The sequence below is a fragment of the Aedes aegypti genome, chromosome 2 (assembly GCF_002204515.2).
Source record: "Aedes aegypti strain LVP_AGWG chromosome 2, AaegL5.0 Primary Assembly, whole genome shotgun sequence".
Classification (NCBI taxonomy): domain Eukaryota; kingdom Metazoa; phylum Arthropoda; class Insecta; order Diptera; family Culicidae; genus Aedes; species Aedes aegypti.
In genome coordinates, this window is record NC_035108.1 from 118,380,147 (window position 1) to 118,404,733 (window position 24,587).

The window sequence follows — 24,587 nt, forward strand, 5'->3', positions numbered from 1 at the left end:
AGAGTCCTACAGAGAAATGTTAAAGAGGGGCATTTTTTTAAATTATCGGACAGGTTTGGGCCGAAGGTTCTCCGATTTGTATGAAATTTTCACCAGAGGTGTTCTAAACAAAACATATATTTTTGAAAATTTTTCATGATACAGACGATAGTTTTCCCCCTATTTTTTCGACAATTTTCTCCACTATGAAAAATTTTCCGGGAAATGGTTTTCTGTTTATATTTTTACGGAATTGCTGAGAAAATTTCCTTTCGATTTCACTAAAAAACTTTAGTTCTACGATGCATAGTTCAGGAGATATTAATTTTTAAAGTTTGATGTATATAGGGAAATCGTGAAAATTCATCTAAAGTTTTCCGGGAAAATAGGGCACTATATTTTTTTGAATTTCACTTTTGGTCATGTATCCACGAGCTGGTGAAAATTTCATACAAATCGGAGAAGGTTCGGCCCAAATTGTCCGATAATAAAAAAAATCGCCAGAGAATAAATAATTTATATATCCCGCATTTTGTGAATCATTCGATTCAATACAAACGGTTAACAGCTGTTCCATAGTGAAACGTACTATAACTGAATTTGAGACACTACAGCGCATTTAGTCACGATGGGTACTAATCAAAGGTTTTTCCAAATTCAAACAATTATAGTTAAGAACTTTTGTCAAATGATCCTTGTGTGTCTACTTTTCTGGACCAGCTAGATTCTAATTGCTCCTTCATAGAACAATCATATCATATGGGAGTCTACCTATCTTTATCGCTCAATCTGCGTAGAACAGGCATGGCAATAGCATCGCTGCTTTCAAAAACACTTTCCCGTACAATCTCGTCTACAGCACTTCACTTTCTTGTTCCATTTCAGACCACTCAATCACAACTTTTCTTCCATCACAGTACATAGCACAGTGTTCTGCCTGCGGCATATAACCACACATCTTTGCTATCACACGCACGCACAAACGCCCCCCAACCCCCAACACGCACTATCAAACAGGTGTCCCATCGCGAAAAGCAATCTCCACACGAACACACGCACCCACATACTCGGGGGACGTCCAATTGAGATGGCCGATGACAAGTGGCGAAAGCTGCCGGGGAACCGCCGCAATTGGTCAGCTTATCTAATTATGTCGATCCTTGGGCTGACGCTGCTGTTGGGGGAAGCCCGTGGGGACAAAATTTTAGAGCAATTTATGAGTGCTCGGGATGACGATATGTTACTTTGCGTCAAGGTGAACATTTTGTTTCGAACAATTTGGCTTGAGCGAGTATTGGTTGATTTAGTTGCTTGTTAGATGCATGTTGAAATGGCGAATTTTAGTAGGCAACACTGGTTTGCTAAGTTTGACTATTTGCAATAAGGGTTTAAAAGATTTTGGTTAGAGGATTTGCTTTCAGTTTTTGAGAACATTTTTTTTTATCAATTATTGTGTTTCCATGAAAATTTTACGTTTGTGCTCCAAAACAATTGATTACATCTGCTTATCGAACTTATTCTTCAATAAACTTATTTAAACCCTCAAAGTGTTTATATAGTCAACTCCCCATAACTCGATATTAAAGGGACTATCAAATAAGGGAGATCTCAAGCAGCATGTTTTCAAAAATTTTACTTGCTTTGAGAGTTTGAATAAGCTAATCGAGGTTTACTAAATACAGTCAAAGTATGGATTTTGATGAGCGAATGTTAATCAATTGTTGTGTTAAAAAAATCTGAAAACTGGTTCAAATTCAAAAGGTGCGTTAGTGTATTCTATGTCCTATTGCGAGAGTGTGTTGAAATTGTTCAAAATAAGACATTATTTGCAAACAGTGAATGAAGAATTATTGCATTATTTCTTTTTACTCCGCAAACGATTCCATAAGACAATTCATGAGCTCAATGGAGACATTGAACAAATCCGTTCTTCAACATTTTTTTTACTATTTTTCGAAAGCTTCTATTGGCAGCCTTGTTTTTGTTTCTCATTATTTAAATTGCTTTTCAGCATTTCATTTCCAAACCACCAATCGAATGATGATTCCCCCCAAAGCTTTAATATTCAATAAGCATGTCCCGCTGATGGGAAGGATCGAAACCCCCATCCAATTTGGCTTGGATCCCTCCGAGGATTTGTTATGGTTACAGGTTCCAGCAGAATGGAAGTTTTTCCCTCAATCATGTCATTGGTTTCCCGCATTTCATGTCGTTTATAACACCATAAGCTCCTCCAAGCGTGTCCAGCCAAGGGAGGGCAGGGACGGTTCAGGGGTTGATTTCCAGGTCGAACGGTCAAAATCAAATTCTCTTGCTTTGCTTGCATGATGCGATTGAACATGTAGTTTCTACGGTTCGGAAACAAAACGTCGAAGGGACAAAACGTCGAAAGAATAAAACGACGCATTTAATAGAAATAAAAATTTCTTCAAAAAATGAGTCGCTGAAAAAAATATATAATTCACTCTGTGTCAATTGTTCATATCGTATTTAATGAAACACGATGTGGAAAAAGAAATCTGGAGAACAAATACAAATCTCTGTCGAAAATTGTATAATTTCGACGTTTTGTCCCTTTTTCTTAATTTGGGATTCAACGTTTTGGAACTCCACATTTTGTCTTTCGACATATTGTACATAAACTGTTTTTACACATCATCTACACACATACAAGTGCGTTCGATTGCGGTTTTATGAAAGCTTCTGGGAGTGGGTGGCAAAAACAAAACGTTTTTGATTAATCATTTTGCGAATGTGGGTGAAGTTTCGGGTGATGAAGGTGGCACGTCTGCGGCATGGATTCCATATGCATGGAGCTTTAACAGAATCCAATTTATGTCGGATAAATATTCGATTAGCTTTCTTGGAATGATTTTTTGTTTCTATAAATGGATGCGATGCATTGCACTGTGAAATGCCGAACAAGTTTCTGATGGTTTTTTTTTCGTTTCATTTTACAGGACATGGGCTGTTTAGGTAGTAAGGATCGCCTCTCGAAAGAGGACATGGACTTTCTCAAATCACACACCCGATACGACGAATCCACGATTAAGGAATGGTACAAAGGGTTCAAGGTAAGTTGTTTTATTAGTTAAGTAGTGGATGGATAATTAATTTGAGCTTAAGACTCTTGTATGCTGGACGAGTGCTTTACAAACTATGCTACCGAGCCACTTGATAACCCAATGAACCAGAAGGTTACGAGTTTCGAATTCATTTCCCGGAGTTCAACTCGCGGAGAGTTTGAAAGGTAGATTTGAAGGAAATAAAACGTAAATTAGTAATATAAAATTAACACTTGTCAAGGAGTTGATTGCAAATGTCTACCCAACAACTGCTCTTGTATGCAACACAGCTCCACATGAGTTCATCGCAACTCACTGCCCAACCCAACCGCTAATAAACCAATTAGTGCCCCGTTCGTGAAATTAAACATTCAGCGAAAAGTTTATATCCTTCCCCAAACGTATCATTTAGCGCAGGAAATCTACTGTTGTCTAGCTGTTTGAGGATCCTTCCCAAATAAATGCACGAAACGAGTAGCTAGAGTAGAGTACACACAGACATCAGGTAACCACAATGGCCATGGTGCGATACCCGCGTGTTGAGGTCATTGTTTGAACCAGTGTTTCCCAAACTTTTTCGGACTATCGCCCCCTTGAGGCCTATGGAAAGCTAAACTAGGCTGTAATTTGGATATTAATTTGAGCATAGGTTAAACAACATCGTTCAAATTATCTCAAGCAACTTTAGAGATTTGATGAAATATCTAAGTTTGAAATATATCTGAAAGCTGAAAAATCTCCAAGCCGTATGTCCATGAAATAGTTAATAAGGTGACGACTGTTAAGTTGACAGTAACAGTTGGTGCTAGCAGCTAAAAGTTCAGACAACAACTTTTCAAACATTCAGTTTCTAACACTGACTTTACTTGATACTATTACTAGAAATCACGTGATGTATTGTTAAATTGGGAGATATTTTTGTCCGAAATTATTCAGAACACTTATGTTGAGAGCTGTTGCCGTAATCTCCTTCGTAGGTACTATGAATTTCACCCACTTAACTGAACTCATCACATTTCCGCGCTCTCTGACCATAAAATCGGCTCCAATGGGCAAGTTCGCTCATTTCGGGAATCACTGGTTTGAACTAAGCATTTAAACCACAATCCTGGGAGGGAAACAATTAGACTTGGCAAACATTGCTGGCCGCTCATCCTAGTTATGTGTACCAGCCTTACCGGGTACTTTAGGTGTATCGCATTTCAACAAACCAGCAGAATTGTCATCGTCGCTAACATTTGTTGGGCACTATGGATGGAAAGGTACCGAAATTGGGGCAAAAGTTAAGCGTGAAAAACTGTTAGTCAATCACTCTAAATTCAAATTATGAAGTATATCCCTGTCGATATCTCTTCTAAAATTTCATAGCGCAAGATCTTTTAATCGATATTAATGCAAGGAACCGTTCTAAAACTAAATTGTATGTTGGCTATGAACACCCTTTTTAATAGTTTTCTAAAAGTGTCTGTTCCATGACTCGTTATTTTTATAAGTCGATGGTCTCTTCAAAAATGACTCATAGAAATTGAACTGTATTGGAGAAATACGTTATACACATTGTACAAAATTGAAATGCCTCTAAAAACAAAAATATACTTCTCTGAAATTTTAACATCTGTTTCATCTAGTATTGTTTTGCTGTCGTCCGAAAATTTGAGCATGTGATATTAAGATTGAAAATTTCCCTGTTTTCACGACTTTTAGTTATTTTTTTAACATGACGTTTAAATGTTATTGAAATTTCTCCACCAGAACTTGAGTTTGTTATGTTTTTATCATATTATTGGACATGATTCTACAGAAGCGTATAAAACTCGGTGAAAAAATCGTTGTTTTGATAATTTATTTGGTCTTGTTTAAAGCAGAACAATCCGAATCACTAGGTGAACTAGAGCACTCACATTTAATATTTATTTTAACTTCAATTTGATTCAATGACTACTTGAGTAACATGAGCTTGAGATTGTGTGCTGCTGTTCATACTTCTTTGCTGATAGCGATCAAATTTAGTGAATTGATAATAACGAAAAGTCATCCAAATTTGATAAGCTGTGGAAGTTTGATGTCTTCGAGAGAGTTGTTTGTTTTATCAAAATAAACAAGTTTGCTAAGCATGTCAACTCTTGAATAGATGCAAAAATTAAGAGAAGTCCCAGAGATAATCTTCAAGCTTCATTTGAAAGGTTTCAGTTGCTGCTCCTAGGGAAAAATGTTAAACCTATGTAAAAATCAACTATTTTGTTTTAAATTCCTTTCACCACTTCCGAGCGGCTACTACTGGAGCACTAGCGCAACTAATGGAACACGAGTACCAATAGTGGCTCAAGCAACTTTATGGTAAAAATTTTTTATCACTCTTTTTATATTTTCCCTTATAGAAGAGATAGAAAGTTTTCGATTGACGCAAAAAGGTCTCTTTGATGACTTTTCGTTTTTTAATATGATTTTTTTTTGTTTACGTCATCCACTATTGGTACCAGCACCCAGTTATTCGGATCATTCTGCTATGAAAATGTTTCACGGTTCATATTAATATAAACTTCGCTCCGTACTATTTTATAGCTCTTGAGCCTATGTAAAAATAGAGTTAATTTTGTATTACTTCTGCGAAACATAGTATCAGTTTGTCGTTAACAACATTTGAACATGATGAACAATGTTAGAATGCCTGCTCCATATTTTTAAAATTATAGCTTCTGGTTGTTACGCTTCAAAAAGGGCGTAACTCTAAATTTGGTCAATCTTGAGAAACAAAACTCCAGATGTTACAAATCACTTGACAAACCATATTCGATCCAGCTGTGTTATATTTATTTTTGTAGTCACGGTTAACGAAAACCCGTTCAAATAACCCTAATTTTCCTTGATTTTGTGGACTTATACTATCAAAATGACGTAACTGCTTAACGGACCTTCGATTTTTTTTTTTAATTTTTACCAGACAAGGCAACTAAGTTATGAAAAAGAACTTGTTATCTCAGATTTGATGAGATCTTTTCCAATAAAAACGGGTCTGGCGAGCACCGCCAATTTGTATTATAAATGTATTTAAAAAATATAACTTCGTGATGTTGTCGTATGTTGAGAGAAAAACAAGTCATTAAAGTCGTGTCCATACTTTCTGGGACTCCGTATACCCAAGTAACCACGATGTTCTAGCTGCAATTTATTCATCATTTCGATGCATATAAAGCTAGCATTACGGTATAACCACAATTAAAGTTGACTTAAGGCAAAGTAGCCCGTTATTCGTTTTGGCAGCCTTGATAGATTTACTGGTCGCATTTTCAAAGTAATAAAACTCAGTCCTCATAGTACATATTGATTCGAAAAAGTATCACTAGATGAGCTAACATTCCGAAAATTTGCTGCTACTTTTTCAGCAATGTCAGTGCAAAACCATCTGATTTTCTTTTATTCGACACCATGGGCTGAACCAGCAACAATCACACAGCGTAAGAAACGTAACGTAAGAAAAGGCCTAACTGGTGTCGTATTAAAGTTATTTTTTATACCATTAACTCAACATTTGTGAAGCTCTTTCTCACTTTTAACCCCTCTACTAGCAGCATCTATTTTTTCATAACAAAAAAAAAAAAAAAATTCAAATCGCAAACACTTTTTTTTGATTACCGATATTTTTGCACCATGTTTTCATAAGTTTTAATCCGTAGATATTCCAAAATACCTTGGGGGACTGACGCGTAGTTATAACCTACGTAAATATCTTAGGCTACAGAATGTTTCTCAAGTTCTGTTATTCGCTTTCGAAACAATGGTTTGATTTATGTTTCCGGTGCCACTCCATCCGAAAAAGATCTTGATAACTTCAAAGAACATCACTTTGTAATTTTGAGATTTCTTGGAGGCAACTTAATAGATTTAATAGATTATCTTTAAAACCAGATGAGTGATAGTCAATATTGATGAAGATTATGAAAATAGAAGAGTTTTTAAAGACTCATGCAGTTTTTTGATAATTTGTAAAAAAAATTCAATATTCAGTCATCTCTCCCTTACTCGATATTGAAGGGACCATCGAGTTAGGAAGGTATCGAGTTGCAGAACACAAAACCAATGCAACTGCGATCCAAGGGACCATCGAGTTAGCCATGAAAACCAACTTTTACTATGGTTCTCTAACTTGATATCGAGATACGGAATATCGAGTAAAGAAGAGTTAACTGTATATCGTTATTGGAATACTTTTTTTTTTGTGAATAAAATTAAGCTGTCGGGTTAATCTACTTTAGTTGTGGTTACACAGTAAGGTTCGACTTATTTATCGAAAGCTTTCAAAACAAAACAAAAATCGTATACTCATCTGAATCCAAATCAAATTAAAACGTCAGAGCTATTTTAAAATGTAGAGGTGGCGCAAGCGACATGAAGATGAATTTTCAAGTTTTTAAATATGACCTTCATTGAACTGCAAATAACTATTAGCAAATTTTGTTTCGCCTCAAAATCAAATTTATTAAAAGTTTGTAGAACAAAAGTCTAAAACAAAAACTAGTTAAAAGTAGTTTTCTTCTATTTTTTCCGCATTTTACTAAAAAAAAACAATATTATTTAACCATAGCTTCATGCATACTAAACCGATTTCAATGCTTCTTACATACTTATAGAGATAATTTGGTAGATTTTTAAAAGAGTGAATAAAGCATATAGTTAAAAAATAGTTTTGACTTATTTATTTAAACAAAAACTGTTCAAAAACATTATATTCTAACGAAAAATTCCACATTTTCAAATGTTTGCCAGTTAAACGATAAAGTTAAAGGTTAAACGGGTTTTCGCTAATTTGTTAGTTTTGTTTTATTTCATATTTTATAACAAACATATTTTCACATATATTAAAATATAAGAAATATTTAACTCGTAGTTTTATCAGAGTGCTTAATAAACTCCAGTTTAACAGAAAATATGTAAATTCCGGTGAAAATACTAAGAAGTTCGATCTATCGTTAAAAAATGTTTTTTGAATGTTTTGAGTACTGGGCAATTGCGTATTCATGAAGTTATGGTCGAAACAAATGAGAAAAATTTAATGAAAATTATTTTCAACTTAGACTTGTTTTTATTTTAGACAAATTTGATGTTCTACAAATTTTTCATAAATATAATTTTGAAGAAAATGATGCGAAAAGTGCACTTATTGGTTAGAAAATAACATAGTTATGCATACTACACAGTTCGAACGAAACGTGTAAATTTCTGAGACATATAATGCACATAATTGGAGCGTGGAATATCATGAATATTTACATGATATGTCATGTAAACTTCAATTATATGTCATGTAATCTAGCAGGATCCTGAGTGATTACATGACATATAACACATTTTTACATGATTTCAAACTGAAATTTACATGACGTCATGTTTACATCGCATAAATGAAGTTTACATGACGTGTAATCTTCATTATTTTTAACTGTGTAGCGTTAGCGTAGTTACGGTATACTTCGTAGATTGGATACAAGCAACATTCATGTTTTTGTTTTAATAATCTCGTCCAGATTGCTTTCAGGAACAAGGCAGAGGAGTGAACCTTGATCCAATCTTAAACAATAATATTAAAAGCATAAATATCACTATTTCCGGCCACGCCCATCTTTATTGTAACTTGGGATAGGGGAAGGATATGTTGATGTAGCAAGTGCTGAGAGGCCACCGACTCAGTGGCACCCTCGTAAGTGCTACGGAGTTGGAGGTTGGGAGAGGTATAACGTCAGGGTTCGCCTTGAATGCTGGCGATTGACCAAGAGCATTGATGTTTAAGTGTTTTTAATTTGATCTTTTGAATGGAAAAATCTGTAAACCATTTAAAATCAAAGAAATGGTCATTCAAGTCATCGTGCATAATTTTGGGTTCACCTGAACTTACTTAAAATACGAAAATTCTGTATATCGAACAAATCATGCACGCGGCATTATTTGTGATTGAAGAGCTACGAACTATTAAAATCGGTTGGAAAATGGCAAAGATATTGACAACAATGATTTGCGGACGGCTCAGGTGATCCCAAACTTTTGCACGATGACTTGAATGACAGTTTCATTGATTTTAAAAAGTTTCAGATTTTTCCGTCAAAATTTTGAGAGTGCTGTTCAAAGAATATAATATTACGATTCTAATAAGACATTGATTTGGAATTTTGGTCAATGCTGAGGATATTAGCCATGTTTTTTCAGTGTGTTTTTGAAAAATGTCTCAATTTTAAGTAAAAACTTGGTATACAAAATTTGAATATTGTTTTTTTTTTTTAAAAGACCTATGAAGTAAGAATAACTCATTTTTCAGCGGGTGAACCTAAACTTTCGCATGAGAGTGTATGTGAAAAAATTGCAGCTGGAGTAGCAATATAACTCGGGTAATCATAAAAATTGTACATTTTCAAAAAAAAAAAAAAAAAAGAGAAATGAACGAGCTCTAAACGTCAATTCTTAGAGTTCTCCCTATATGAGAAGTATGATTGTAACATTCTTAGCTACCGTTAGTAGGTTAAGACCCAACTTTTCCGATAAAGTTACATTTTGCGTGTTGAAACTTTTCAAGAAGGTCATCAGGCTAGAAATTTTGGTAATCTACAGCGTAATGATGGCGTGTTTACATTATCTAATTGCAATTTCGTCTAAGCTTTGGTGTTCAAACACGAACGTAAATCTAACAAAAACCATTAAAAGGTACACAGAAAGAAAAATCCATGTAAATTTCAGCGTAAAATCATGCACATAAAGGGAATGCCAGATTTCTCGCAAATTTACATGACATATCGTGTAAAATTACATCAACATCATGTAAACTTATGCGAATTATCGCGTAATGGATAAGAGTCCATGCTAGATTACACGATGTATAGCGGAAACTTACATGATGTGACCTGTACATTTGCGACAAATCTGGCACTCCCTTCATGTGCATGATTTTACGCTAAGATTTACATGGATTTTTCTTTCTGTGTACATAGATTTTTTCGTTGGAGAAGCTTTTCGCAAAATGCACACGCCCTTGCCACAATTTAGCAATTAAAGAGTTGTTTAACTTTGCGTTTCTTCTTGTTTTCCTGGTTTTAAGCTCGCGTTCGGTGGAAAGCACTTGGTGCCCCATTCTTGTACACAGTGGCCCGGTCGTGTGGCCAAATTGGTTGGAAACACGAAAACTTGTTCGTTTGCTCACGCTTCCAGCCGGTTCTCCATGATGGATGGCGGGTTTGCTTTTGAGCAAATAAAGCACTTACTTGAATAACTCTTTCTTCGGAGCGCTTCTGGGGGGGGAAGATGATTTATGTTATGAGGAGTTATGCGAAGATGAGCGATAAAAAAGTAGTTGTGTTTTTCGTTGGCGTGGTAAATCAAGGAAAGTTTCAAGCATTATTTTGGTAGTTAGCTGAAGTGGATGCGGTCACATTGGTGATGGCCCTATGAAAATAACTTTAATGAAGCATGTCGATTATATGCTGATGATGGACAACGACGTGCTTGTCGGAAAAGATCGTTATACAGTGCACTGAGTGGGGTTCTGGAAATTTGCTGCAGGTTTCTGGAAAGCTTAGATATTATTTAGATCACTTTTGTTAATGTGAATTATACAATATTCCCGAGAAAGTCTTTTCCGACGAATGCCAGATTGGGAACTCTTTTTCATAATGATTGCTTGGACTGGAAAAAATCCAAGTAAATCATATATTCCATTTTTGATCTCTTCAGGTGACTTATAGTCACTTGAACAAACGTTCAGTTTTGTCGTCATAAGTAAAAGATGAGCTTCTTCTCTTCAAAATGTTTGAGAAGAAGTTCAGCAATGTCTGCTCATTGAGCTATAACAATTTTAAACAACCTTAACTGCGAAGCATGATACTAATAAAATGTAATTTACAAACTCCAACCGCCCAACAACACTAATTTTCCATCACAAAGAAAACACTAACTCATCAAAAATCTTTTATTTCCTTCTCACCTGACGTCACAATTTGACAGCAAAGAGCCATTTCAAGTTAGCCGGAGAAAGCGAAAGGGTGGAAGATGTTTTAATTCTCTTGTTGAATCAGAGTACACAGCAAAACCGCCCCAAGCACACGAAACTTCTGTCGACCTCAACCTGGGCGTGTTCCCCCCTTTGGACTGTGGTTTTTGACAACGACGGCGATGAAGACGACAGCACGAGAACTGATGGAGAGTTTCCATGAACCCTTCTCTACCGAAACCCCCCAGGATAAAACAGACTCAGGTGCCGTGTCTCGGTTTCCAGGTTGAGTTTTGTCTGACGATGACAAGTTTACTTTCAGCTACTAGCCCCACCTTGGGCTCATTAGGATATATATTCATTTGTAGTTCGCTACTGATGGCGGCAATTTGTGAAAGTGGATCGAATTTCTCCCGCCTTTTCAGGATAGGGCTTTTCTCTGCGGTTTAGGCCCTCAAAGAAGCGCACTAATTGACGCTTGATGAAGCAATGGCCTAATCCGATTAAAAAGTTAATGGATGTCTAATTGGAAACGTCACCGACAGGACAAAGACCGTTCAAATGGAAAATTGATATCCGAATGGATGTAGTTTTGTGATCATCAGATTAGCAGCAACGTTTACCGGGCGAATCACATTGAGCGTTTCCAGTTCAAAACGCAAATAATAATGGCGTTTTCAGACCGACATTTGTTCAAACTGAACGTATGCATATGTATTGATAGCTATGCAATATGACATCTGACATCAAAGTATTGCTAAATTTATAGACCACGCTCTAAAAAGCGCCTATCAAAACGAAGGCTTTGTTCATTTTATTTTTTTTTTTTCAAGATACGGCGTATTTGACTGATATGATGGACATAACATGGGCTATCAGTATTATACGCTGAGTGAAAAATATATAGAAAATCCCAATCCGGAAAGACCTTCAACCGGTGGTTTTCGAACCCACGAGCCTCAGCTTGGTCTTGCTGACTAGTGGCGCGTTCACCACCACGGCTATCTGGGCTCAATATTTCTCCAATCCACACCTTCCAATTTTTTTTCATATATATTTGCATGAAAAACTGAAATCAAGGCCTGTAGCAGGGCTGCCTAACGCACTGCTCGCGGGCCGCGACATTATTTTTTGCAGTCCGCGAAGAGTTTGAAAATTCGTCTGATATCTGGCCTGTTGAAAGTTCTACAAATTTGAAGTCAAAGTATAATAAGTTAGTTCCCTTTTCTTTTATTTTATTTTCAAGTTTTACTTCAATTAAAATTTCGTATTTGGGGCGTTACTTTCGCACAATTCTGGAAAGGATTCAAGCAAAATCTTGGACAGGATTTCTAGAATGTTAAAAAATTTCTCACAAAATAATTGACATTAGTTTTATGGGAATCTTGAGCAGGATTTTCATGATTGTTGGGGAGGGTCCTAACTAAAACTTTGGAAGTAGGGTGCAGAGCTACTTGAGCACTTTCATGATTCACTTTGGAATGGGGGGGGGGGGGGGGGGTTCTCGGTCGAACTGTCTCAAACTTTGCAATGAGGAGCATTTGCATATTGAGGTCAAATATGAGCTTAGTAGCTTTCAAAAAGACCCAGAAAACCGTAACGGTAAACGCGCAGCTATTCAGCAAGACCAAGCTGAGGGTCGTGGGTTCGAATCCCGCTGGTCGATGATCTTTTCGGGTTGGAAATTTTCTCGACTTCCCAGGGCATAGCGTATCTTCGTACCTGCCACACATGCAAAAATGGTCAATCGGCAAAGAAAGCTCTCAGTTAATAACTGTGGAAGTGCTCATAAGAACACTAAGCTGAGAAGCAGGCTCTGTCCCAGTGGGGACGTAACGCCAGAAAAAAGAAGAAGCTTACAAAAAACCCCACTGCCGAAGTAAATCAAAAGTGCCAAGAATAGGATCCGGCTCCCTACTTATCCTTGATAGAATAAAAGCTCAATCTAGAGCATAATCATGGGCAGGAAATCCACACCATCTAAAGTAGGATTCTAATAGAATTGTTAGCAGGTTTTATAGAAAATACTAGACAGAAATTTTACAGATTCCTTAGCAGGATTATGATTCGGATATAATGCTATGTGCAATTTTAACAAAATCCTACGCCTGTTTCTCATTTAACTCTAAACGAAATTCCCGTAATATATAAGCAAATATATTATATTAACAATATGAGTCACTCTCATATATTACTGGCGACCCCCATTTCTGTGATTGTAGCGCCACACAAGGCAAACGTGGCAACTACACTCTAAACGTTCGAGCTCATCAAAGTAACACTAGTGACAATTCATATCATATTCAGCATAAAATATGAACATTTGAATGAACTTTTTCGAAGTTTCAAAATAATTTGTACACATACGATAGAAGACCATTCTGTATAATTAACAAATTTATTTGCTGGAACATTGTACAGACTTTGAAACAAATGAACAGTAGTCTGGGACAAAATTTAGATTCTCGCTCCAGTCCACTTTTTGGATTGCTTTCAGGTCCCATAACAACTGTGCAAAATTTCAGCTCGATCGGTGAAACTATATTTACGCGCCAGCCGTTCAAAGTTTGTATGGGATTTACTATGAGAAAACTTACTTTTGCAAAGAAAAATCGCCAGAGGTCGCCAAAAGCTCTTTATTTGAAACCTTCAAGTAGACATGTTGTCACGATGAGAGGGGTTCCAATAAATTGGTCAGATGAAGTTAAGTATCTAGGCCTCATGCTAGATAAGAATTTAACTTTCAAAAATCACATTGAGGGCATTCAAGCCAAATGTAACAAATATGTAAAATGTCTCTATCCCCTTATTAATAGAAAATCAAAACTTTGTCTTAAGAACAAGCTTTTGATATTCAAACAAATTTTCAAGCCAGCCATGTTGTATGCTGTATCAATATGGACTAGCTGTTGTAATACCAGGAAGAAAGCTCTGCAGAGAATTCAAAATAAAATTTTGAAAATGATTCTGAGGCTTCCTCCACGGTATAGTACCAATGAGTTACATAGAATATCCAATGTTGAAACATTGGAACAAATGTCAAAAAAAAAAAAATAAATAATTTCAGGCAAAAATCGTTACAATCTTCTATTGCCACGATTAATGCGTTATATGTTTAGGTTAAGTTAGGTTAAGTATATTAAAAACTTTTTTTTTTCTCTTATAAGCAGGTGATATCAAGTCACCTGTAAAAAATCTGAACTGCTACGGCAAATGAAATGTGATATGTTATTGACAAAATGTTAATAAAATCTTAGATTTGTTTTACCAAATTAGGATGATAGTGTTGTCTAATAACACAGAACACCTAGAAAATTAAAAAAAAAAAATAAAATTAACACAGTTTTCGATAGGCTTTTACGATGAAGAATATTGTCGAAGACCGCGAAACAATCCGACGCTTGTGAAAAAAAGTTATTCAATGAAAACCAATTGGCAAGGCAACGTTGATTACCACGTAAAGGAATAACGATAATAAAAAAAATGGGCAAAATTTCTGAATAGTCTATGTTTAAAAACTTTTTTCACAAACATCAGATCACTTTGCGATCTTTGACAATGTTGTTCGTCGTAAAAATACCTGTTGAGATCAGTGTTCAGAACTTCTGTAGAAGACAATAGGCGACCTCTGGCGATTTTTCTTTGCAAAACTAAGTTTTCCCATAGTAAATCCCATACAAACTTTGAACGGCTGGCGCTAAAATAAAGTTTCACCGATCGAGCTGAAATTTTGCTTGGGATAAGTAGAAGTGAACCATATTGTTAATATAATATATTTGATATAAGGCAGTGTTTGCAAAAAATCCACGTCATGGTTCTTTTATAATCCTGGACAGGACTTTCAGGGATAGGTAGGATTCTGATCAAGATTCTGATAGAATTCTGAGCAGTTTTCTTATAATATCTAGGACTCCAAAATTCAGGGCACGTTTTTCGAAAAACCTGAGTTAAATGACATAATACTGAGCAAATTTTTTATAACTTCTTTGATAAACAGCAAACAGCAAATATCTTTCTAAATACTTAAAAAAGCTTCTTCAATGACGACAGACTTAACATTGTTCAATTCAATAAACAAATAATTTGTTTGCCGACTTTTAAAAAATTTTGGCCCGCCACCAAATTTTGTTGATGAGATTTGGCCCGCGGTTCAAAAAGTTGGGCAGGCCTGGCCTATAGCTTAAGATGGCCATCCGCTGAGAATAATGTTTACGGTTTTTAGTTTAGTATTATATGCATAATAGTCCGCAATGACGAATTGTTGATACAGATTCATTACAAAACTCATATTTGTTTTAATAATTTCTTTTCCATCTCTAACCGTTCTAAAGCTGTTGGGGAGTGCAGCTTGATGGCTTGGTGTTCCGGGGTTTTCGCGTCGCTGGAGTAAGCATGTTGATTTAGAAGTTGCACATAGCTTATGGCTGTGCAGTCAAGGATGGATGACCAATTTGGTGAGCTCGTTGCATGCGTCTGTTTTAGATATTCAATGTATTTAATACTTTTTTTTATCATGACAATGATACTAGTGTTGGTTTTATTTATTCAAAAATTTGTATGATTCGCCACTATAAGCGTCGACATGTTTTCATGTTTGACATAACTTTTGAAAACATATATCTTTCCCTTTTTTCGTCATTTCAAAAAACCTTCAAATGTTTCGTCACAAAATGTGTCGAGTTACTATAGGTTAACGTTGTTTTTGGAAACTGATAGACAACCTTTTGAACTGAATTTGCATAAGTGATACAATCAGGCGGAATCAATGTAGTTTTTAACCTTCCCCAGTAACAAACTCCTTCATGTGACAGCGACGGAGATGCAGAGGTGATTTCAGTCTCTTATATTAACACTCCCGTGCAAAAGTTTGGGTTCACCCCCTAAAAATATACAAAAGTGTTTTGTCTATAACTTTGTGAACGTCTAATAGGAACTCTCTATGACGCATTCGAAAGACAATGAGTCATACTTACTTCGTGTGTTGTTTTCCAAAAACAGTTTTTGAATTTAGCACACTAAATTTTTGGTCAAAGTTGTGATATTTTTCAAAAAACACACCATAAAACATGGCTTATTTTCTCAGCTTTGGATCGATCAAAATTTAAAATCACTAAGGGACCTTCCTGAGCCGAGTGGTTAGAGTCCGAGTTACCGGTCGGTCCAGGATCTTTTCGTAAAGGAAATTTCCTTGATTTCCCTGGGCATAACTGTGGAAGTGCTCCTAAGAACACTACGCTGAGAAGCCAGGCTTTATCCCGACGAGGATTTGTTTGAAAATGGCCTATGCGTTTCTGCATGCAATTTATTTGATAAATTCTAACTCCGAAACTGTTGAGCTTGAAGAAAAATGTTCTATTAAGAAGTTGTAGTCAATCGTATGGACTACAAGAAAAAATATACACGGAAAACATATTTTATGTTTTTTCTAGAAAAATTTAAACATAGAACCTCAATTTTGAATTACACAAAACCCCATTTTTTATAATTTTCAAATTTTCACCATAGAATGTTGGTAGAAAACAGGTGTTTGGGGCAATGTTTTTAGGGCGTGATATTTGTAATAAAAATGTTTTTTTAAGAACAACTTTCGGTCGATTTTTAAAATATTGTTTTTTGTTAAAATAAATGCGTTCTTATGATACAATAAGAATTTCGAAATTATTGTTAACCATAATAATCATCATTATCACTTTTCTAGAAGTATCCATATTCAAAATACGTTAACTTTCCCTTACTCCATATTCCGTATCTCGATATCCAGTTTGAGAACCATAGTAAAAGTTGGTTTCCATGGCTAACTCGATGGTTCCGATGGATTGATCTGGTTTTGTGTTCTGTAACTCGATAGTCACTTCAATTTCGAGTTATGCGAAGTTTATGGGAAATTTAGGGCGGAATTAAAAGGTAAAAGGTACTCCAATCTACTTTTAAGTTTCTCTATTGCGATTCTGCTGCAAAAAAATATGTTGTAATAATATAATAAGCCATTTTTATTACTTATTCGCGATTCTTCATCAGGAACAATACGTTTTTGAGAGTATTGGCCATATTTATATACTTTTACTTATTTTTGTTGTTCATATAAAAACTATTTTATTACAAATTTCTCCATCATGAAACTTTGTCCCAATCATCTGTTTCCTATCAATTCCTATCTTATGATGAAAACAAAAAATATTAAAAATGAAGTTCTTAACCCGTATAGGCCTGAGTGGAAGCAAAAATTCTTAAACCCTCGCCACTCAGCGAATTCTTAAGGGATTCAAATGATATTTTGTCGGTATACTGGCACACATTTATAGTTTCTAGAAGTGGACAGAGGAACGCGGAAATATTCTTGTGGCCGGAGTTACTCCGGTGGATCACTGGGTCAGGTCGGGTGAGAAGAGTACTGTGCGTTTGTGCCCCTGAAAGTAGGCAAATTTCAAGTCACAGATAATTTCCGGAATCGGCTATAATGTGGCCACTGCAGGACGGAATTTAAAGAAAATTGCATCAGTGTAAACCTTTTGAGAAACGATTGAATTGGACAACTATGAGTTTTGCATTTGATTAATCCTACAAATGACCATTTTAGGGTCCCGGGATGCCTCAAACTTATGATAAAGTGGCCAATTTGTATCTGAACAACTGTGCCAAACTTATGGGAACGCATTTTAGTGCACAATTATGTTTGATTTCTACTTTTCGACATTTTAAGCGGTTTAGTATCCAACAAATCTACAGTCGGTTCTTCCGGGTATTACGTCCGAATGGCCACATCCGGTATATTTCAAACGTTGCAAAACTTTTAAATGATTGTCATTGAAAATAAATAAAGGTAACTTGGCATGTCCCAAAAAATAGCCCTTTTTTACTCGATTGACCCAGTGACCAACCGGAATAACTCCGGCCACAGGAATATTTCCGAGTACCTCTGGCCATTTCCAGAAACTATATATGTGGGCCAATGAACTGACAAAAAATCATTTGAATCCGTTAAGAATTCGCTGAGCGATGAGGGTTTCAGTATTTTTGCTTTCACTCAGGCCTATACGGGTTAGGTAATTTAAAATTTAAGTTTTATTTTTGAATTTTTCATGAAAAAACATAAAATAGTTTTGCAGTGTTTACTTTTTTCTTGTAGTCCAAACGGTTCACTACAACTTCTTCATAATTTTTTTTCCCTTTAAATCTACAGTTCTGGAGTAAGGATTTTTCAAATAAATTGCATGCAAAAAACATGTAGGCCATTTTTAATTTATTTTTTACCCGTAACGCTGGTAGATCACCTTTTCGTGGTGCGTTACGGGGTAAGATCTATCAATTTGAAGCCTAGTCTCATCTTGTTTGTCGGGTCAGGGTAATATGTTTTGGTAATTCAAAAATTTGCGGTACAAAGTCCTTGTTACTGGCAAAACATTCTGAAATTAAATCTATTTTACCTAGCAGATGGTTAAATACTCGGAGTTGGTCAGTCCCGAGACTACACTTGAAGCCAGGATAACAATCATGAGTATTAACTAAACAAGAACCAGTTAAGTACTGGTAATTCAAGGACTCACGTAAATTCTGATTACCAAACAAATTTTCTATAGCTTGATTCGGTTTTGCAGCTAGTACAAAGGCCCTTTTTTTCTAGTATTTTTCTGGGAGTAAACTATAAACGAAACAAAGATGGGACTAGAGTTCCGTTGCATGGTCAAATATCAGTAGTACCGGTTTGGTTCCTCAGAAATTAAATCTATTATGTTTGCTAAGGGGCGCGCCTTCCCTAAGATGTAATTCTCTATGAAGGGTATAAATAGCGGGACCTTTTCATTACATTCGATTTTTATCGATCTCTGAGGAATCAAAACAAGAACTTTACAGAAATCGATGCTTTATTACCTATCAATGGAAATGGAGTAATGCTACATGCACTATACAGTAAGGATACGGGTGATGCCACAATAGATCTAAATAATGGCACATCCGAACAGAGGAAAAAAAAAAAGTTATTCATGAGTCAAAATGATCAATTTTTTTTATAGAAAATTTATTGTACGATGCCAAAAACATGTGCAACATTTTATACAAATCGAAGATTATCAAGCACGATTTTAAATTTTTTCGACTCATTCTGGATGTAATTCGTCAGCTACATTCCAATTCAGACAGAAATGTCATAAAATCTGCCAACTTACCAATATCTGTATTTTCTCCAGAACACTCCTAAAAATACCCAGTTTTTCGTCACATTGTGAAATTTACTCACATAAGAGTCAGAATACATATGGATTTTATATTATGGTTGCAATGGAATTCGCATCATAATTGGTTTCTACCTATTCAAGTGTTTTGAATTCTATCATTTTGAAAATAAGCATTTTGAGCTGAAAACACATGTAGCATAGCATAGCATAAACTGACTGTATGTGTCATATTGCTTCTTCATGATTGATCGGAACTAGTAAGGATTGCACTTAGATTCAAATGAATGACTTTCCGCTAATCTCGTAGTGCACATTTTAGCAGCATATTATTGATTAATAAAGGCGCCGACCATGTCCTTACAGTCAGTTGGGAAGGGAGGGAATGTTAATGTGTGATGATTGTTGCTTCTGGAGACCGATAATACCTCTGCATCTCCACAATCACCACGGGAAGGAATTAGTAAGGAGGAAAGATCTATGAGTCACCTTTGGTCGATAATGCGTTCCATGGATAAGGAGGAAACATCCGACTCTTACTTAACACTAGATGTAGGTTTTGTGACACGAAGCGTAGGTTTAATTCCCGCTCTGATCTTAGAAAACATTTCGTCAATCGAAAAAGTCCTAACTGGGCTACAGAATGTAAGCATTGCCTAATGTTAGTAATTGTTCAGTATGTGCAGCCTTTGGCTGAATACGTTCGAAATTATCTTTTAAACTAAAGTTATCTATTTCGATAACTTTCTTTACTAATGTAGTATCAGAAGGTTTAAAAATTTTCTATACACTAAAATTAAAAAAAAAAGTATTCTAAGGAATTCAGCAAAATTATGATTGGAAATGTCATGTAGCTACTAAAACATGTCCAATATATTATTGAATGCAGAAAACGCAGCATCTACGCGATTTGCGTTTTGAGCTGGAATTGATCCATTGGCAAATGGCCAAACTTTCGCTTGAAAAAATCGTTATCTCGAAACGATTAAGCCACGAAAGCAACACTGTCACGTTTCACAAAAATAGCCATCGAAAACTCGATTATACTCATATACTTGTTCGGGTCCTATGCCTTGCCAAGGACTCCGCTTCATACGGGACCAAAATCTTATCGCTCCGAATGCTGTTGCTGGTCTCAATAGGCTTCCCATTTGTGTCGGTAAAACGCCATCCGTTCTTCGAACCCCCCTCTCCATGTTCAAATCCGGCAAAACCCTGCCCGAAAATATAATTTCCCAAAAGCAATAACACCACAAACCGCTCAATGCGCCTTCGCTTACATGCCGGGAACAAAACTGTCGTAAAACATTATTCGTTGGCTTCTTCGTTCCATCGCGCCACCTGGCACCATCACCCCATAGTCATACACTTTTACGTTCGGGGAGAATTCTTGTGAAAAACTTTTGCTCCCTCGGCGCGTCATTTTCCACTAAGGTTGGAAAAGACCGAGGCTTTTCCTATTGTTCAATCGCTGCGGACGACCTTTTGTAGTCTGCCGCACCGTGTTGAGGTCTTTTGACATCGTAAGACGAAACGAGCAATTGTGCCAAAAGAAGCAGACTGGGATGGGGTGTAGCAAAATTCAGAACGCAGAGGGTGAATTGCTACTGTTACAGGAAGTCACAAACCGGAATCACGTGTAGCACGGAATTCGCCTCATTTCTGGTTGATAATTTTTAATAACGCCATTAAGGGACGATGATGAGGGGTGTGCTCTCGAGGAATGTTGACTTTTCTGAATTGCTTTGGGTTCCAAACGATTATGAAGGAAACAAAATAGACTTTTTCAATGTAGTCAAGAGGTGAGAGCTAACTAATGGTGCCTTTCTCAGCTTGTTGGGAAGAGGCCTAATAGCATTGCAGCAAGACCCCAGACAACCAAAATGTACGTATAACGAAAATACCTGGAGGCTTTACATGTGCAAAATTTCACTCATAAGATGTCACGAAAAGGCCTTCTACGTACAAAAGTGGAGGCGAGCATATTATGTGATAATATTATGTGATAAATGGGGATTTTTTTTTTATTATCGTACAAATTGGGCCGAAGGGTCTCAGATTTTCATGAAACTTTTTCCACAGGCAGGGCTCATGGATATATGAATAAAAAAAAATTGAGAAAAATTCAGGGTCGCCTATTTTTCCGGAAAACTCAGGTGGAAATTTTTTGTTTTCCCTTGACACTACTTACTTTGAAAAATCCTTGTTCCAATTCCTGGAACAAAAAAATATCATTCATTGATTCTAAAAGACGAACGAAGCATTTTTGCGAGTGAATTCTCAGATGCACATGAAAACCAAGAAAATACAGCATGCTTTGTTCTTAATACTACAAAGAAACGAAAATCTTCTGGTGGTAGCAACCAAAGGCAATCATCCCAGTTGAAAAAAATAGATAGTTTTAAGATAAAATGTAAGTTATGTACTGAATAATTGAATAAATAAAATTAAAGAAAAATATAAAAAGAATCTTTTTTTTTCCATAAAAAAGAAAGAGTCCCTTGGAATGGAAAAGAAACAGTTGTTTCAGCTTTGCTTAACGGTGTAATGTTTCATGAAAAATATATTCCAATCCGACTTATACTTCATTAAAACCAATCCCATATCGTTTCTTTCAGATCTTTTAGAAAATTTGCAATTGCTTTGATAAAAAAAAACCTTGTTTTTCTGATGCTTCGATTGAAATATGGGTTTTCATAGAAAAGGCTAATATGGTCATTTTTCACAAAATTGACCATAACTCAGGAACAAAAAAAAAGTACATCCTAAAAGTAACTAGAATTGAAGTTTATAAAGTTTCCTTCTCAAGAATATTTTAATAAAAATTTTCCGCGAGTTCGGGCATAGATTTTCCAGCTTTTCTTTATGAATTTCCCCAACGGTGGAAAATTTTGTGGAAAACTTTTTCCAGTTCATATTTTTTTTTTGGATTTCTGAGAAAATTTGCTTAAAGTTTTATATAAAAACTTTGTTTCTACAATGTTTCGTTCTTGAGTTATGATTTTTCAAAGAAAAGTCTTATGTGGCACATCTGGACATTTTTCACAAAATTGGCCATAACTCAAAAACGAAAAAAAAGTGCATTCCAAAAATTTCAGTGATTAAAGCTTATAAAATTACCTTCTCGAAAATATTTTTTTGAAAATTTTCCACGAGTTCGGGCATAGTTTTTCCGGCTTTTCTTTACGAATTTTCCCAACGGTGGAAAATATTGTGGAAAACTTTTTCCAGTTCATATTTTTTTTGGATTTTTGAGAAAATTTGCTTAAATTTTCATATAAAAACTTTGTTTCTACGATGCTTCGTTCTTGAGTTATGATTTTTCAAAGTAAGTAGTGTCAAGGGAAAACAAAAAATTTCCACCTGAGTTTTCCGGAAAAATAGGCGACCCTGAATTTTTCTCAATTCTTTTTTATTCATATGGATAGCCCTGCCTGTGGAAAAAGTGTCATGAAAATCTGAGACCCTTCGGCCCAAACCCGTACGGTAATAAAAAAAAATCCCCAAATAATAACATACAATGCGAGTGTATAATTTTTCTACCGAACTAACCAGTGATCTTATGCGACTTAACTCATGATAATAAATGTTGATATGACAACTACTACGGATAGATTCGAATTACTTTGTGGGAGTCTACGTGACGAAACAAAATGTTCAAATGAACTCAAAAAAAAGCATGTTATGCGAAGAAACTCATAAATCTGACGATTTTATCCACCGTGTTTTTCGGTTTTGATGTAGTTTATATGAATAAATGAGTTTTTACGTGAACTTTTATGAGACTTCTGGTTGTCTGGGACGGCTTTAAGTCCCAAACAGAATCAGGACATTTTCAAAATTAAAAATCATCTCAACAATCATTATTGTGGTAACACTAGAACTGTCGATTCGACCTTTTACTCCACGGAAACAAAGAAAAAATATTTTGGAATGTTAATTACCTCAATGACTCCGCCCTGTTTGACATATTTATACCGACACCATTTGCGAAAAAAAATATGATTTTAATTACCTGCTTAGAATTTCTGAGGGACAACAAAAACAAACCTATTGGTTCTGGCACAAAAAAGCGGTAATCAAATCATGCGTGATTAATTGGAAACGCTTATTCGTCGAATGGCTTTCAACCATGACATGACAAGTCAGAAAAATTTTTGTTCCTCAAGCATAAGAATAGATCGTAAGCCATTGTTGATTGATTCCAGCAGAAAAAAGAAGTTCGAAGTAGATTTTTCATTCTTGGTACTTCGACCTACAGTTTTCCTGCATAATAAAATAAAGCGTAGTAGGAAGCTTGCAAGCTTCGCTCCCAACTTTACACTTAATGCTTTCCGGCTGCTGCTTGGTTCCCGTTCTTCCTGGGCCAACTCGCTGACTGGAACTAGATGAGGGAGATAAAGTAGTGTGCGCTTGAAAAGGTCTTCCTCGTTGATGGTGCAGTTTGAAATTCACTCCTCTCCTCACCGTTGCCGGGGACGAAAAGTCGACGGCGAAGCAAAGTGCTTGAGCCATAACTTGATTTACGAGTTCAATTATATAATATCAGGCAAGATTATTTATGGATCAGTAAATATCTCGATACCAGAAATTAATTATACGCTCGTTGGGTTCCGCTCGAAGCGGATGATAGTAGTGAGCTCACGGAAACTATAGCTCTCATCTTCTTTGGACCCCCGCCGCCGGGATCATCTAAATGGGAAACGGGACACTACTCCGGGGATATCATCCGAAGCACGTGCCTCCGGTGCATAGAGGTTCAATTTTCGAAAAAGCTGGTATCAATCCAATTTTTAAACTTGTTTTTAGTTGAAAAACAAAGTTAAACATTCATCTGCAATATCAGATAGTTAAGAACACTGAAACTAGAACACCAAACTAGCCCTAAAACATGTTCACACCTGTAATGATCAGAACTTGTTATATCTTGAGAATGCCAAATTTTTGCCATGGTTTTTCAAAGCTAGACCACTGTGCGCTGCTGCTTTCCACTGAACCCGAAGGCTGAATAGTGTCTTTTGCATCGTGGATGACAACGATGAAGCGTCGTGGGAGATCCATTAAACATTAATGCGTACGTCAGTGTGTTTCGCAGACTTCGGGGGTCGTAGCTAGGGGTAATTGCATACCTTATCCCTGTTAAATGAAAATGAATATTCATGGAAAATGAATATTTAAGATTTCGTCGTATAATATTTTAGGTGGTTTTTATTCGTGGATTACAACCAGAAATCATCAAATAAACTCTAATGATTGCTCAGTGATTACAGTGAGGCCCAAATAGCACAAAAAAAACTAAATTGTCGGAATAAATTTCACGTTCGGTGCCAAAAAACATAATTTTATCTTCATCTTCAAATGCTCTTGCTACATCACCGTCTCACATTGTTGTAATCAAGGATA

At 36.0% G+C, this 24,587-nt stretch overlaps 2 protein-coding genes across 10 annotated transcripts in view; both read left to right on the forward strand.

Annotated features, from left to right (window-relative positions):
- LOC5564467 (neurocalcin homolog) overlaps positions 1-24,587 on the forward strand; it is a 497,420-nt gene that overhangs the window by 254,095 nt on the left and 218,738 nt on the right. The gene's annotated exons all lie outside the window — the stretch shown is intronic.
- The window catches only part of LOC5564460 (neuronal calcium sensor 2), a 403,811-nt gene that overhangs the window by 237,542 nt on the left and 141,682 nt on the right, over positions 1-24,587 (forward strand). For 8 of the 9 annotated variants that reach the window (XM_021842107.1, XM_021842113.1, XM_021842106.1 and 5 more), the window contains one exon: positions 2,940-3,053. In XM_021842107.1, the coding sequence (XP_021697799.1) occupies positions 2,940-3,053 (114 nt within the window). Of the gene's footprint in view, positions 1-1,211; positions 1,235-2,939; positions 3,054-24,587 lie in introns of those variants that run through there. The other variant, XM_021842105.1, reaches the window with a different exon arrangement.